Source organism: Schistocerca cancellata, chromosome 3, assembly GCF_023864275.1.
Source record: "Schistocerca cancellata isolate TAMUIC-IGC-003103 chromosome 3, iqSchCanc2.1, whole genome shotgun sequence".
Taxonomy (NCBI): Eukaryota; Metazoa; Arthropoda; class Insecta; order Orthoptera; family Acrididae; genus Schistocerca; species Schistocerca cancellata.
In genome coordinates, this window is record NC_064628.1 from 589921057 (window position 1) to 589939210 (window position 18154).

Consider the following 18154-nt stretch of genomic DNA (forward strand, 5'->3'; position numbering starts at 1 on the left):
CAAATAGCAAAACTCCTTTACTACTTTAAGTGTCTCATTTCCTAATCTAATTCCCTCAGCATCACCCGACTTAATTCGACTACATTCCATTGTCCTCGTTTTGCATTTGTTGATGTTCATCTTATATCCTCCTTTCAAGACACTATCCATTCCGTTCAACTGCTCTTCCAAGTTCTTTGCTGTCTGTGACAGAATTACGTCATCGGCGGACCTCAAAGTTTTTATTACTTCTCTATGGATTTCAATACCTACTCCGAAGTTTTCTTTTCTTTCCTTCACTGCTTGCTCAATATAAAGATTGAATTACATCAGGGAGAGGCTACAAACCTGTCTCACTCCCTTCCCAACCACTGCTTCCCTCTCATGCCCCTCGACTCTTATAACTGCCGTCTGGTTTCTGTACAAATTGTAAATAGCCTTTCGCTCCCTGTATTTTACCCCTGCCACCTTCAGAATTTGAAAGACAGTATTCCAGTCAACATTGTCAAAAGCTTTCTCTAAGTCTACAAATGCTAGAAACATAGATTTGCCTTTCCTTAATCTAGCTTCTAAGATAAGTCGTAGGGTCAGTATTGCCTCACGTATTCCAATATTTCTACGGAATCCAAACTGATCTTCCCCGAGGTCAGCTTCTACTAGTTATTCTATTCGTCTGTATAGAATTTGCGTTAGTATTTTGCAGCTGTGGCTTATTAAACTGATAGTTCGGTAATTTTCACATCTGTCAGCACCTCCTTTCTTTGGGATTGAAATTATTATATTCTTCTTGAAGTCTGAGGGTATTTCGCCTGTCTCATACATCTTGCTCACCAGATGGTAGAGTTTTGTCAGGGCTGGCTCTCCCAATCCTGTCAGTAGTTCTAATAGAATGTTGTCCACTCCCGGGGCCTTGTTTCGACTCAGATCTTTCAGTGCTCCGTCAAACTCTTCACGCAGTATTATATCTCCCATTTCATCTTCACTACTTAACCTAAATTATCCTAAGGACATACACACACACCCATGCCCGGAGGAAGACTCAAACCTTCGCCGGGAACAGCCGCACAGTCCATGACTGCAGCGCCATAGACCGCTCGGCTAATCCCGCGCGGCGATCCACAATGTCAAGAGTGTGGCGAGAATACCAAATTTCATCCATTACCTCTCAGACAACAACCTAGATCCCAATTCAGTTTGCGAGAGCTGATGGTATGGTTCGAGTGTGACGCAGACACCACGAAGCCATGGACCCAAGTTGTGAACAAGGGCCGTGCGGGATTAGCCGAGCGGTCTAGGGCGCTGCAGTCATGGACAGTGCGGCTGGTCCCGGCGGAGGTTCGAGTCCTCCCTCGGGCATGGGTGTGTGTGTTTGCCCCTAGGATAATTTAGGTTAAGTAGTGTGTAAGCCTAGGGACTGATGACCTTAGCAGTTATGACCCATAATATTTCACACACATTTGAACATTTTTTTGTCAACAAGGCACTGTGCAAGCTGGTGGTAGCTCCATAATGGTGTTAGTTGCGATTGCATGGAACGTACTGGATCCTCTGGTACAACTGAACCGATCGGTGGCTGGAAATGGTTATTTTCGGCTACCTGGAGACAATTTGCATGGATTTCACGTTCCGAAACAACGATCTCACGTCACTGGGTTACAGTTGTTCGCAATTTGTTCTCAGAACATTGGGGCCAATTCTAGGGAATGATTTAGCCATCAACATCGCCCTACATGAATCCTATCGATTATTTGGCACTGGCAGCACTTAGTGGACGGCTGTAGAATCAGGAAGGCTCATTATTTCTGCAGGAGACTTCCAACGACTTGTTGGGTCCACGCCACGGCGAGTTTGTGAATTATGTCGGGCAAAAGGAGGTCCGACATGATATTACGAGGTATCCCACGACTTTCGTCACCTCAGCGTTTAGTGCCTCCACTACGTCATTACCTTACTTGTGCGTATGTTTGGGACATATTTTCGACTAGCGACTTTTTTCAGGACGTGCCAAGTAAAAGCAACTGGTGCCACGATTGTTTAAATCACTTCTGTGTCCGACGTACGGAACATGCTTCACTTTTAGCATTCCTGAATTCAGTATCCATTAATTACAACATGTTAATTGGTCTGCACCAGGTGCTGATTGTAACAGTAGGGTAGTTTATGTTCGAATGGAAGAAACAGACCTTATGGCATTCTCTGTTAATGTTGCTATCACTTAGCGTGCGGCGTCTGATTCACCTGACTTGTTACATTGAAGAGCCAAAAACACTAGTACACCTGTCTAATATCGTTTAGGGCCACCGCGAGCACGCTGAAGTGCCGCAACACGACGTGGCACGGACTCGATTAATGTCTGATGTAGTGCTGGAGGGAACTGACACCATGAAACCTACAGGGCTGTCCATAAATCCGTAAGAGTATAAGGGGGAGGAGATCTCTTCTGAACAACACGTTGCAAGGCACCCGTCATACGCTCAATAATGTTGATGTCTGCGGAGGCTAGCGGAAGTGTTTAAATTCAGAAGAGTGTTCCTGGAGCCACTCTGTAGCAGTTATGGACCTGTGTGGTGTCACATTGTCCTACTGGAATTGTCAGAATCTGTCGGAATGCTCATTGGACACGAATGAATGCACGTGATCAGACAGGATGCTTACGTAGGTGTCACCTGTCAAAGTCGTATCTAGACGTATCAGGGGTTCCATATTACTACAACTGCACACGCCCCACAACATTACAGAGCCTCCACCAGCTTGAACAGTCCCCTGCTGACATGCAGGTTTCAGGATTCATTAGGTTGTCTCCATACCAGTACACGTCCGTCCGCTCGATACAGTTCGAAACTAGACTTGTTCGACCAAGGAACATGTTTCCAGTCGGTATTAACGGGCCCAGGCGAGGCGTAAATCTTTGTGTTGTGCAGTCATCAAGAGTACACGAGTAGGCCTTCGGCTTCGAAAGCACATATCGATGATGTTTCGTTGAGTGGTTCGCACGCTGACAGCAATTTGCGAAAGGATTGCACTCTGTCACATTGAACGATTCTCTTAAGTCGTCGTTGGTCCCGTCCTGCCAGGATCTTTTTCCTGCCGAAGCGATGTCTAAGATTTGATGTTTTGCCGTATTCCTGAAATTCACAGTACACTCGTGAAATGGTCGTACGGGAAAACCCCCACTTCATCGCTCTAATTCGGAAATTCTATGTCCTATCGCTCGTGCGCCGACTATAACACCACTTTCAAACTCACTTAAATCTTGATAACCTGCCATTGTAGCAGCAGTAACCGATCTAACAGCTGCACCAGACGCCTATTTTATATAGGCGTTGCCGACCGCAGCGCCGTATTCTGCCTGTTTACATACCATTGTATTTTAATACGCATGCCTATATCAGTTTCTCTGACGCTTCAGTGCATTTCCCACATATAAAAAGAATACTTGAATTTAGGTGATAGGCGGGTCCGCTACAATGCGAAATATACAACACGTTTTACAGAACTCTATTCTACCTCTCATCGTTGCTAACGGCAGTACCGACGGAGAACTAAGCCATGACTCTTTTGTTTTCACCTTAGAGGTGGGCCATTGCTTGACTAAGCGCAAGTTCAGTAAGGTTACTGTTACTCTGAATTTAGGTCCGTTCAGCTTTGTGAACGTTCGTGGGTGTTCAGGTTACAATGCGCTCCACCTCCTGTTACTGAAAAACTCCCATTAATATTGGTTTTATATCGCTGGTGACAACTTTTATAAAAATTCTGCCTTTCCTTGAGTCAGTGGTGCTTATTTTTCTAAGAACTGTCTTCACCCTCTTTCGGCGGCTGCCGCAACTGAATCGTTATGTCCTGCGGAGATCGGCTTCACCCAACATCTTGTCTCAACTCGTCCATCTGTCGATACATTGTCATGCCTGCCTGATAATTCGGTTGCCATGAAAGAGGTTTAGCCCTTTGGAAAACACTTAAATAAAACAATCGGAGAAATATGCGTGGGTTCTGATAGAAACTTCACAATGTCTCACTATGAAGTAGTCGAAAAATTTAAAGATTGCACTGAATTACTTCTAACTTCTAGAACAACGGATCTCGTACATATTTAAATTAAGTCTTTTTGGGTGCTCAATATGACAGAAATAAAGGCATAGCACAATTTAGAATCACGTAAAACACCTCTTTTTGCTATTATCAACGTTTCTTAACAGAGCTGTTAAGGTAAATACGTGGGAGCTACAAATTATTTGGCAGCCCCATCAGTACTGCCAATTTGATATGCCCCAGCTCTATTGAGTGGTCAAGCCGGTTCTTGAAACACTGAAGTCATGAAAACAGATATCACACTATTGTCACCAGTACTCTGACATCCTGTAATTGTAGATAGTGAGGAAAGTAAAGTATTTCATTCACACGATGCCTGGCAGATGCAATACCAGTACGAAAAACTGGCTTCATCCAACTTCCAGTTGTACTTCCAAAAACGAGTCGATATCCTAGAGCACCCGAAATATCTGTACGTTCTCATTAGTTCTCATATTTTCAATTTATTTCTCTCCTAAAGTCGCATAATTATCAATGCTTGCTACAGTTAAGACAAATAGCATGGAATCAATTCAGTGGTCAGCCACAAGAAAGTGTCACCTAATCAAAATAACTATTATATTATCCCATCATATCTCGGCTAAATACCTGTGTGATGTGGAGATTGGGAATTGTTGCTTAATGCAGAAAAAAGTAAAATTGTACACTTCATGATATTCAGAAATGTAGTAGTCTTTGACTACATGATTAATAGGTAGCAACTAGAATCTACCATACCACATAAAAACCTGTAATAATACTAAGTGGGGACTGAATATGGGATAATCATGACCCGTCCATGAGTGCAGAAACAGAAGTCTTTGATTGGTTGGTGGGGTAGTGCAAACTTCACTTTTTGCAGGAGAAATCACTTACAAAATGCTTGAACAGCGTATGCTGGAATATTTCTGCAGTGTGTGAAACGCATAAGAGATTGGTGTAACAATAAACCTAGAGCATACATACAGAAGAGCAACGTTAATCATTAGAGGCCCGTTTGACTTGCAAGGGAATGTAAGAGATATATAGAAATTCTAACTGACTCATACTCTAAGAAAGAAACTTAATATCTTCAGAAAATTTGCTTAGAAAACTGAGGAGCAATATGGTGCAGTGATATTGTGTGGCCTGCCACATACACCTCTCATGCTGATCGTAAAGATTAAATGAGCCTAACATCAGCTTGCACAGAAACTATAAGAAACCATTCTTCGCGCACTTTCTCCATAGTCGAAGCGAGAAGAAAACGTTACTTCGTAGAAAGATCGCATCTTTTACCTGGGGCATAATAGCAATTCGAAAACTACACATGTAAATGCGGAATCCGTCAAGTGTTGTCAGCTAGCGTGTTGGATTCATTAGGCTTCTATTAGAGTCAGTGCGAATAGTTCGGTTTTAGAACAAACAAAAACCGCAAAATATCTTTGGGTTAAGTTTTAGGGAACAAGATACCACTGTTTGTGAGCAGAACGCGTCCTGATACTTTGAATATTGCTCATTAGTGGGATAATGATAGTGGGAATGATGGAAAAGGAACTGATTGTACGTCATGTGTGCACCAGACAAATAAACATCAGCTCCAGAAATTAGTGACACCGAGTAACCCGTTGTATTGAAGTAACATTCTGTCAATATTTGTCGTGGCTGAAAATCTCGAGTTTTGTGTGTTATTTCAGCGAACCATGAACTCTTTTTCTACTGTTCCCACATTAGGCGAGATAGGGCTGCGAGACCCCTTCTGCGTAATAATGTTCCCTGATTTGATCCACTACTCTCATCGTCTTCTCATTAACGTCTTCAGCAATTTGATGGATGAAGGCATATTGGTTGGCTGAATAACAGTAAGGAGAAAACTTTTAGCCTGTTGAAAAACGCAAACTAGTGGCTTTTTATGGTTCCATGAATTTTTCGTTACATTTCTGATACAATTCTCTCATGTGAACACGCTGTTTGCTGATGGATTTTGCACAAATTTTCATGATTTTTTTGCAAGGATGTACAACAAACTCCCCCCTTACATAAAGGGTTTATCAATAGAACATGACACTGGAACATTAACGCGTCATCTGGTATGAAAGATAGTAGATATCAATTACGTATTAAGTCGAAACTGGCAGTGATATAGTTCGTGTGACCTGCGTCTCAAATATATAGACTTAATAAGAATTGTGTTTAACCTTGACCTTATTTGTCGTCGAGAGTGCTCTCTAAAGTTGAAGTTTTCGTTCTTGATCAGGATGACGAGAGTGAATTTAAGAAATAACCGTTGTTCTTCCCACCGACTATTGAAAAGTGAATGAAATTGGAACGCTTTTTCAACACCATTCCGATAAGCAGTTTTGCGGAATATCGCTTTTATCCTACCCTCTAATCCTAATTTTTCAAACAGGCCATTCCAATGCCAACAGTTAGTTGTCCACCAGCGCAACAGTACGCCATATGACAGCGAGTCGCTATCAAACCGCACCCCACTTACGACATGTAGAGTTTCTTCCGGCAGTCTGGTACAACAGGTGCCGCATGGCAGCGTGTTACAGCTCGCCAAGGCATGACTAACTATTCGGAAAGACGTATTTCTCTAGAATTTAGCGACCGAAGTTATATCACTCACACCAAAGGTGTCAGCACTCCTCGGGACCATCTTCCTGTAAAGCTACAAATAATACTACTGGAATTGAGACTTTCAGTGAGACTTGGTAAATATTGCCGATATGTATTCTAAAGTATGTATATGTTTAAGAAAATTATTGGAAAGACCAACGTTTGTATAGTATGAGACTTCACACTGCAATGATGCTCCCGAAACTCATAAAATTCATATACTACATTGTACTTTTGTGTCCTGTCCTCTTCCCCCCCCCCCCCCGCCCCCTGCCCCCCTTCCTCCTCACCGGTCTGCTCCCTACCAAGTATCATGAAACACAGATCCATACCAAGTCTCATGAAACACAGATCCACACCAAGTCTCATGAAACACAGACACGGATTTGATCTGCTTAAAATGCAGTTCATGTATATTTAATCATAGTAACGAACTAAGTTTACGAAAATAAATACGACTTGCTGTGATTTGAGAAATATTTTAATGAACTCAAAAATGTTTCGCAAGAGAAGCTGCAGTCCTGTAGATAAAACACTGCGTTATTATGCAAATCTAATACACTGAAACGAATCCATTAAATAACGAATTGATTAACAATTATTGTCAGGAATGCGCCCCACAATAAATATCCGTGAGGTACTACGTTAGACAAAAACACTGATCCGAAACTATAACGTTACAGTTGTGCTATATACGTGGCTTAACTGCACAAAAAAATAAAAATACAAATAAAAATAAAAAAATCTTAAACTGTTTTTTAAAGACCCAAAATCGTGGTACAGCATGTCGAACTCTAATAAATTTATAAAACATGTTACTCAAAGAAAACTGATTACTCCTCTCTTTCAGTCATTGAATAATTGACGCAAACTAAACTTAAGAAATATGATTAGCTCTGTGATTTTTTTCCATAAAATGCTAACACTGTGAAATCGAGTTTACGAGTCGTGCTGACTACCTTTGATCTTCCTCTCCCAAATAAGAACAGTTTCAGTTTATGCACGCGTTTATTCATAGTGTTATGTTCTTCCATGACACCTTAGCCAAAGCCTAGCGTAGAACGATGAATGGTTAAAAATATGCTCAGTTCAGTTTCCAGGCATGTTTAGAATGGCTACAGTGTAAATACGATCTAGAAAACTTAGAGGAATTTTTGTCCGATTTCATTGAAAGAGCATGAAAAGTGCCTCAGCTACGTTAGAAGATACATAGCCGAACTGTAGTTCCATTTAAGAGTGGTAGATGCTTTAAATCGAACAAACTTTTCTTAGCTGCAGACTTCGCTTAGATGCGATGGTGCTGCATAGCCGAACATCCAAGGCCCTTGGTAGAAGAAGTGCAGAACATACTTCAAGCATGGATTTATTTCTTCGCTTAACAGTAGACTGTAGATCGCGCAACGGTGACGATGATCAGCCCTTGTGATGGGGGACTTCACAAAATGGTGGCAGTGACAACTTGCCGTCCATTATGCTTCACGAGGCGCAGAGAAGACGGCGAGGGCGGCTGCGGCGGCTGTGGTGACGTCAGCAGGTAACCTGTCAGAGGCGCACATGCTGCTTGGGTGCGGAGATGCGATTACTCCAGTGAGAAAGGAAACTCATCTCGAAGTAACCTTTGCGTCATCTGTCTTTGGCCATCCAGTTTTGTGCGATGAAGGAAGTCTAGAGTTGCTTCCCCCCCTCCCCTCCCCCAATCGCATTTTCTCCTGCTTCCTTCCTTCTGTACAAAGTGACCTGCAGTGGTCACTTTGCTCTCTAAAACTGTCTCCTCACACGAAATTACGATGAGTTGCCACCCAGTTATGGTGGCGGTGTATGAATGTCTTCCGGAATGGAAATATCTTCTGTGGATTATTTTTCACCACTCCTTCTTACCTTCTATAAATGTACTGTGGACATACCCTACGTTTGACATTATTGGAGATTTGTATTCTACCACTGACTTCTCTCATGTACTCATTTAAAATGTGCATGAATCTGCCCAATATCAGGTGATAGCCCACACTAATCAAAACTACAATATGTTTGAGACAGATTCATCCGATTTCACAAGACTATATCTTCTACATGCCTCATAATGATGATGATGATGATGATGATGATGATGATGATGATGATGATGGTGAGGACGGTAATGATGATACGTTTGGTGTGAATGGACAACAGGAACCTCTTTATCGCTCGAACTAAAGTATTATGAGACGAGTGAATATAAAGAGTGCAAAATTGTGAAAAACCGGAAATACAAGAAGAAACTTAAATAATACGCTACAAGAATGAGCGTCCACACACACACACACACACACACACACACACACACACACACACACACCGACGAAAATCGCGTACGTTGTCGGACTGAGAACTGGCAGGAAAAAGAAAAATTCGGGGCAGAGAATTAAAATAACAAAGCGGGTAGCTAAGGCTGGATGATCGCTGGAGTAAAACGGACGTGTCAGCCACTCTGCAACACAATAGCAGCTCCAGCATAAAAGCTTTGGCTCGAGTCCAGAGACATACAATTTTGAAATCTTCACCACATACGTCTCGTCATCAGCTAAATTAAAGGGCAGATCCCTACTTAAATTCGCTCTGCCATCTCATCGCAATATACACGGTCCAGTCACATTAATATAACCACCGCTTATGTTCGTAGTCAACGTGCAATAACCACTCAAACACGGTAGGTGGTAGCGCTAGCAGTGGAGAGTACATTAAGCCTGTCTTGGGAACTCGAAAGACAGTGCAGTCGTTGCCATGCGGACACGGAGTGGCTTACAAGGAGACGGCACGACCGTGGGGTCGGGGATTTGTCCGAAATTTTGTGTGGTGAAAGAGGACCCCTAACAACTCACGTGGTTAAAATATTAGGACGCAGTACCCGGAAAATCCCGGGAAAAATCGATCCAAAGTTTCTTAAGTGCCTTATGACTATAAAATGTTAGTCCATTGCCGAACCGCCGTCTGGCGTAGATGTTTAGGCCTCTGAGTCTTACGCCAGAGGTCTCGGGTTCGATTCCTCCTCTGGCACTTTTTTTTATCTCTTTCATTTTCTTTTGTTATTCCACCAATTATTCAGAAAGTTTTGCAAACCTACATTATCTTTAACAAATTAGTTACATTATTGAATAAAAATTATTTTCTTTTTGTACAACAACACAATTCATGGTGGTGGGTTTTCCATTTTTAATTGTAAATTATATGAGGGGAAACATTGGGTTTTTAATCAGAATAATAATGTCGATTGGGAAACTTTTAGTTTTTATACATATAATAATTATAACAAGAACCGCAGTGGTAATTATCGTAAAAACAAACAAAGCAATAATATTTTCGACATCTTGCGCAACATATAAAAACGGATATTTTTCAATCACAGGGCGTTTGCAATAAATCTGTACAAAAACATGCCCCATTAACATATACGAAAATGTTTCGAGTTTCTGATAATTTTGAGGCAAACCAGGCTATTGAATCATGTCTCGGAATATTGGTGACGGTAACAGACGGTGAATTATAGAATGAATTTTTATACAATCTTCCCGGGAATTAATTTCACGATTCTTCTGTAACAATGCGCTGCAATTTTGCAAGCAACAGAAGAAAAAAAAATTGGCGTAAGGGTCCGAGCGCTAACCATGCAGGCCAGACGGCGGGTCGGCAATGGACTAACATTTTATATTCATAAGGCACCTAAGAAACTTTGGATTGATTTTTCCCGGGATTTTCCGAGTAGTGCGTCTTAATATTTTAACCACTTGAGGTGTTAGGGATCCTCTTTCACCACACAAAATTTCGGACAAATCCCCGACCCCACGGTCGTGCCGTCTCCTTGTAAGTTGACGTCCAAGGCTTGATCACTGGCGCTCGGGCCAAGGATGGAAGCATTTCCAAACATTCCTAAGCTGTCCGCGTGGCGCAGTAGTTAAAGTATACCGTGTATGACAAAACGGCGCTATCCAGATCAATCGGCGAGGGAACTGTGGTGCGCCACAGAGTTGAGAGGAGATGTATACGGGCGCAGAGACGCAAAACTGTCGGGCAACCGACCGCCCATATGAACCAAGGGGTTACCATCATTGTCTCCTCAACGACCGCTGAGCGAACGTTTCTGAGTACGTGTCTCCGCAGCAGGCGCCTGTTTCATTTACCCGTGTTGACTGCTGTTCATCGGTGACGAAGGCTGGAATTCGAAAGTCAGTACCACAACTGGAAGTGCACTCAGTGCTCATAGGTGGAGTTTTCAGATTAATCAGTGTTTATGTGTTTGTACGGCGTGAAATGTCCAAGAGCAAACACCCTGCAACAATCGTCGAAAGTGTCCAATCCGCAAGAGGGCCCATTGTAGTCTGAGGAATGTTTTCGTGGCATTCCCTGAGAGACCTTGTCATTCTGGAAATGCACAACGGATCAACAGAAGCTTGTTTTTCCTTGGCATGGTGGCATTTACCAGCAGGACAATGCAACATATCACAGCGCGAAATTATACACTACTGGCCATTAAAATTGCTTTACCACGAAGATGACATGCTACAGACGCGAAATTTAACCGACAGGAAGAAGATGCTGTGATATACAAAGAATTAGCTTCTCAGAGCAATCACACAAGGCTGGCGACGGTAGCGACTCCTACAACGTGCTGACATGAGGAAAGTTTCCAACCGATTTCTCATACACAAACAGCAGTTGACCAGCGTTGCCTGGTCAAACGTTGTTATGATGCATCGTGTAAGGACGAGAAACGCGTACCATCACGTTTCCGACTTTGATAAAGGTCGGATTGTAGCCTATCGCGATTGCGGTGTATCGTATCGCGACATTTCTGCTCGCGTTGGTCGAGATCCAATGACTGTTAGCAGAATATGGAATCGGTGGGTTCAGGAGGGTAATAACGAACGCCGTGTTGGATCCCAACGGCCTCGTATCACTAGCAGTCGAGATGATAGGCATCTTATCCGCATGGTTGTAATGGATCGTACAGCCACGACTCGACCCCCGAGTCAACAGATGGGGACGTTTGGAAGACAACAACCATCTGCACGAGCAGTTCGACGACATTTGCAGCAGCATGGACTATCAGCTTGGAGACCATGGCTGCGGTTACTCTTGACGCTGCATCACAGACAGGAGCGCCTGCGATGGTATACTCAACGACGAACCTGGGTGCACGAATGGCAAAACGTCATTTTTTTCGAATGAATCCAGGTTCTGTTTACAGCATCATGATTGTCGCATCCGTGTTTGGCGACATCGCGGTGAACGCATATTGGAAGCGTGTATTCGTCATCGCCATACTGGCGTATCACCCGGCGTGATGGTATGTGGTGCCATTGGTTGCACGTCTCGGTTACCTCTTGTTCGCATTGACGGTACTTTGAACACTGGACGTTACTTTTCAGATCCGTTACGACCCGTGGCTGTACCCTTCATTCGATCCCTGCGAAACCCTACATTTCAGCAAGATAATACACGACCGCATGTTGCAGGTCCTTTACGGGCCTTTCTGGATACAGAAAATGTTCGACTGCTGCCCTGGCCAGCACATTCTCCAGATGTCTCACCAATTGAAAACGTCTGGTCAATGGTGGCCGAGCAACTGGCTCGTCACAATACGCCAGTCACTACCCTTGATGAACTGTGGTATCGTGTTGAAGCTGCATGGGCAGCTGTACCTGTACACGCCATCCAAGCTCTGTTTGACTCAATGCCCAGGCGTATGAAGGTCGTCATTACGGCCAGAGGTGGTTGTTCTGGGTACTGATTTCTCAGGACCTCTGCACCCAAACTGCGTGAAAATGTAATCACATGTCAGTTCTAGTATAATATATTTGTCCAATGAATACCCGTTTATCGTCTGCATTTCTTCTTGGTGTAGTAATTTTAATGGCCAGTAGTGCATCTGTGCGTAGTTCGAATAGCACTGGGATGAGTTTCCCACACTACACTGCCATCAAACTCCCTGGGAGAAATGCAATAGAGAGTCTGTGGGACGTCGTTGATCGAGCTGTTCGCGCCATGGAGCCTAAGCCGAGAAACCTAGCGTAGCTGGCAACTGTACTGGAGTCGTCGTAACTCCACACCCGTGGCGGTATCTTCCAGAACCTCACTGACTCTCTCCCTCGCAGGGGTCTACGCTGTTTTTTGATGGTCACATTAAAGTGACTGGACAGTGTAAAATGCAGTCTGGGATTTGCACGCCAAAGAATCCTCATTCCGGAGTGATCTGCATGAGGAACGATGAATAAAGATAGAAATGTAGGGGTAATTTTAACTTACGAATAGAAACCAAATGCTTACCTGGATGCTGGTTGTGAGATGTCGGTTCATGTGGTTGTCGGTAGGTTCCCCCAGCATGTAACTAGCTCGTGTTTGCGCTCCGCGTCGAGCCGAGACGGCGAGAACACAGGAACAAAAGGTGTTATGCTTTCTCCGTTTCAACAGGTGCAGTTCAGTTGCAACTGTGCGGCTTGATTTTCCTGTAGTGCACGTCGCCGCACCTCCTACAATATAAGGGGCGTTCTGATCTTGCATTTCACCATTGGTTTCCAAGATCGCCCGATCTCGCAGTATGTGTTTCCTTTTGGGAGTTTTGTGAAAGGCTCCGTCTTTCCGCCTCCTCCTCCAACAACTTCTGGTGAACTGTGACGCGGCATAGCAACAGCAGTGACTCTAGATGTGCTCTCAGCACTATGGGGAGAGTTTGATTATCGTGTGGAAGTTTGCCTTGCGTGCGGTGGATGGTACCTCGAATATCTGTAAAACCTAAATGAAAAATTTTATACTTAACGTTATTGTGAAAATAACCCAAAATTCTGTGCGCCTATATTAAAAGATATACCCTTGTAAAATGGGATTGTTGTCTTGAAAATGGTAGTTTTGTATTCCTGTGCCTAAGTTAAAATCAACACCATTTTTCTGTCTTAACTCATGTAAAAGACGTAGTCTTGTGAAATTCAATAACTTTGATAGGCAATGGAAGCAATGCATCTGCTCCCCCCCCCCCCCTCCATACCTCCCAACCCCAAGTACCCACAAATTACCAAAAAGGCAAAATCTAAAATTTCGAAAACCGTTATTTCTTCAGATAAAAATAATGGGTACAGTAGAACAAAATAAAACCCACAAATTAACATACGTCACTTTCGATGGAGCGTTGATATTTCAGTCTCACACATCAATACGTTTCTATCTTCAGCTAATCAACTTTAATATAATGTTGTATTCTTAACATTTGCAGTCATTGTGCGTCGGTTGCTAGTTCAATTATACTTGCCATGTTGTTGTTGTTTTTGCTTTGTTGTTGTGGGCTTCAGTCCTACTACCGATTTGATGCAGCTCTCCACGCGAGACTGTCCTGTGTAAGCCTCTTCACCTCTCCCTAATTTCTGCAGCCTACACTGATTTGAACCTGCTTACAGTAGCCAAGCCTTGGTCTCCCTTTACAATCCCCCCCCCCCCTCCTCACTTTTTCACTATTAAACTGACGATTCCTTAGTGCCTCAGAACACGTCCTATCAACCGATATCCGATACCGTCTTTTCGTGAAGTTGAACCATAAATTCCTTGTCCCCTCAGTTCGATTTGGTACTTCCTCACTACTGATTGGTTATATGGCCTACTCATATAATCTTCAGCATTCTTCTTAAGCACCACATTTCATAGACACAATTTTCTTTTCGTCTAAACTGATTATCGTCAACTCTTAACTTCAATACAAGCCTTTACTCCAGACAAATGCAGTCTTAAAAGACTTATTAACATTTAAATTTATATTCCACGTTAAGAAATTCGACTTTTCCAGAAACGCTTTGCTTGCCATTGCCAGTGTACATTTTATAAACATCAACTAGTATAATGTCTGAATTTAGCTGCTCATGAGGTCGTTTTCAAAGTTGTCCACATTCTCGGAAAATAACTATTTTAACCTCTACAGCGGTTAAATCTACCGACCAAACGACCGATGTCTTCAGTACCCTTTTTTCTTAGTTCCAGATTGGCCCTACACTTTCTGTCCCAGTTTCATGTAGCTTCAGAATCAAGAACCACCCTCCTCTAACTTAAGCCAGTAGAAAATAACTAACCCAACGTAGATTAGGCCAGCCATGAATCTTCATACTTTCTCTTACCGTATTGTGAGTCTTGGGGCTCAAAACTGCTGATGGACCGACTGCAGCGTACCATAGTTACCGCATAAAGCGGGAATCTGAAACCAACTCTTGGATAAAAGCCACTTATAGACTTCTCCATGCTACACGGCATCCCTATGTAGGCACCCGTGTCGCTCCTGCAAATTTTCTAATATAATCTTTATCCCTATCATTAGGACAAGTCTTCCTATCTCTTGAAGCCTAGCAAAGTAGTTCGTTGGATTTTCGTCCAACCGTTCACTTTACAACATTCCCTACCCATAAAATCTACTTCGCTTTCATTACAGTGATAATTACGTCTAGACTATTTCCTAGACCATTTATTTAAAATGAAACATTTCAGAATGTAACTCGTTGAACGCATTGAACTGCGATTCGTGGCCCTTGGCTAAATGAATAACCACAGCGGAAGGAAGCTAACTATGTGTCAATCAGTTCATTGCTGTAATCGGCTGTCCTAGTGTGTTTGAAAACATCCACCCCAATCTCCTACGGACTCTTTTCATTTAGGCACCTAACAAAAACCTGATCCTTTCAGATAACAATACTTGTGTATAACTGAAGTAGAATGTACTGGAAAACCCACGCCTTTGTCAAACTTTAGGCAGCAATGTTTGAAGGGAGTGGTGTATATAAATGTCAACTCTCCGTCTCCAGGCAAGCATGTGCCCTTCTGAATTATTTTGGATAAGTAAGGACTCGGTATAAAAGCTATGAAACAACTCGACACAAAGGTAAGTAAAACTTTTTAAAAATTAATTACTCTCTCCTGTTTCACCGCTATAAGCACACTAGACATTTAAACAACAACCAATAGGTCTGTAGCCTATGACAATATTTTCAATTGTCATCTGGCATGGACTTCACTCGTTAGTTGCATTTTATCTTAATTTTTTCTTCGAGATTTATTTTTTATACTTTTCAAGAGTCACATTAGATTAATAACTGGACACGTGTAGATGCATTTAGAGTGATATATATATATATATATATATATATATATATATATATATATATATATATATATATATATATATATATATATATATGCTGCACCACAGCTTTCAGTAAACATGTGAATAATCTGGTATTTATCTCAGCGAAAGATGTTCCACAGATTGAAGATATAGGAACTTATTTACCCTTCTTTTTCTCCAGAATTAATACGAGGCTCCGGAGTGGGCTATGTTGTATCGAAATTGTAGTATCGAAATTGTTCTATCGAAATTCCTTACTGGCAGAATGAACTTTATTCTTTCCTTGTTTAACTGGGTTATAGAACATTGGTAAGGCAGATATCCATGGTACATTTGCATAGAAGAGAATGCGTCGGAGCAAGTAGTTTGGTATCGATGCCCCGCTGCAGGAAAACACTAGTCCAGGGTATAAGTGCCAGATTCACTATTGCCTGCTTGCATAGTAGCACAGGAAAAGCCCTACCAACAGCCACCGATTTATAAGGATCTTCAGTTCGAAGTATCCAATGGGATCACAGAAGGTGAGATCAGTAGTCATCTAGTAACCGAAATAAGACGGTATATAGGGGAGACAACCGCAGCAGTTAGTCGCCGTTAGTAGACTGCTCTGAAGACAGTCAAAACGTCTGTGGTACAGTGTATTGTTTTATAATGGCGTCGCCTACCACTAGAGAATGATTTTATTCATGGAGGAACTATCGGTTGTAGATGTGAAATCGTCATTAGTGACTATTCAGTTGACACTGATTGCTCGGCATCCTACCGACACGATTTTCAGTTACACATTACTCCCACTAATCTGAAGAAAGACAAAATGCTTTATTCTGCACTGTTAGTTTCAGGCCGGCCGCGGTGGTCTAGCGGTTCTGGCGCTGCAGTCCGGAACCGCGGGACTGCTACGGTCGCAGGTTCGAATCCTGCCGCGGGCATGGGTGTGTGTGATGTCCTTAGGTTAGTTAGGTTTAAGTAATTCTAAGTTCTAGGGGACTTATGACCTAAGATGTTGAGTCCCATAGTGCTCAGAGCCATTTGAACCATTTGATTTTTGTTAGTTTCAGACATGGTCCATTTTCAAGTATATCCACAGCAACAGATGTGTACTGACTGGAAGACATCGAAACAGTTCAGAGGAAAGCAACTCGTTTTGTATGCTGTCGAACCTCGAAGAGTGTGTCACGGACATGACACGCCAGTAGACGTGGCAATCATTAAAAAGAAAAGTGTTTTTCGTTGCAACAGAACTTTTCACGAAATTTTGATCATCGATTTTCTCCTCGGAATGCGAAAATAGTTTGTTGACGCCCACTTGCTTACGGAGAAATGATCATCGTAATAAAATAAGAGAAATATGGATGTAGATATAGATACATCGTCCTTGTAAAAAAATCGCACGCTATGCGTCTTTGTGAATAACATCGATGTCCACATCTATTGCTGTAGATGCACATGGAAATGTACCGTGTAGGAAACCTGTAGTGTGGAATAAAGTATTTTAAAATACGGCCTGGTAGAATAACGCCTTTCCTCAAATATATCGATGCAGTGATGACCACCGAGAAGAAAAAAAATCGCTCTAATGTTCTTGTAATGTTTACATGCTTACACAGTTTTACAGTGTGGTCTATTGAACATGAGTGTGACACAATGGTTAGACGACTGCACTACTCACGTTAGCCACCGGAGGAGGTGGCGCAGTGGTGGGGCAATGGATTTGTTATGAAGATGGTCTCTAATTCACGCACGGACATACGTGTTCACGTTTTCTGTGGTTGCCCTAACTAAGGTGAATGTCATTATACGACGGTTGAAACTTAAATAGTGGGAACAATTTATTCACAACCGATACAAACGAGTTATATGTTTGCACTTGTTACTGTCCTTCAAAGCAGTCACCAGCGTCGTGTAGAACCCGTTGGCAGCGATGTGGAAGGAGTAGTATACCATTAGCAGAGCCTGTTCTGTGGTATCGTGTTGAAGCTGCATGGGCAGCTGTACCTGTACACGCCATCCTAGCTCTGTTCGACTCAATGTCCAGGCGTATCAAGGCCGTTATTACGGCCAGAGGTGGTTGTTCTGGGTACTGTTTTCTCAGGATCTATGCACCCAAATTGCGTGAAAATGTTATCACATGTCAGTTATTTGTCCAATGAGTACCAGTTTATCATCTGCATTTCTTCTTGGTGTAGCAATTGTAATGGCTAGTAGTGTATTTTGTATCGGTTGTGAACAAATATTTGCCACTATTTAAGTTCTAACTCTCGTAGTTAGCCCATCCTTCCAGAATTCGATGTTGTGCACCGTCTCTAACGACCAGGTCGTCGACAGGACACGCTATCCTTCCTTTTTACACATTAGCCATTACGAAGCAACAAAAAGAGC

The 18154-nt window shown here is 42.6% G+C and overlaps 1 protein-coding gene across 1 annotated transcript in view; it reads left to right on the forward strand.

The window, feature by feature from the left end:
• The window catches only part of LOC126176443 (echinoderm microtubule-associated protein-like CG42247), a 349669-nt gene that overhangs the window by 146274 nt on the left and 185241 nt on the right, over positions 1–18154 (forward strand). Inside the window, exon 5 of the mRNA XM_049923600.1 lies at positions 8686–8782. Within this exon, the coding sequence (XP_049779557.1) occupies positions 8686–8782 (97 nt within the window). The remainder of the gene's footprint in view (positions 1–8685; positions 8783–18154) is intronic.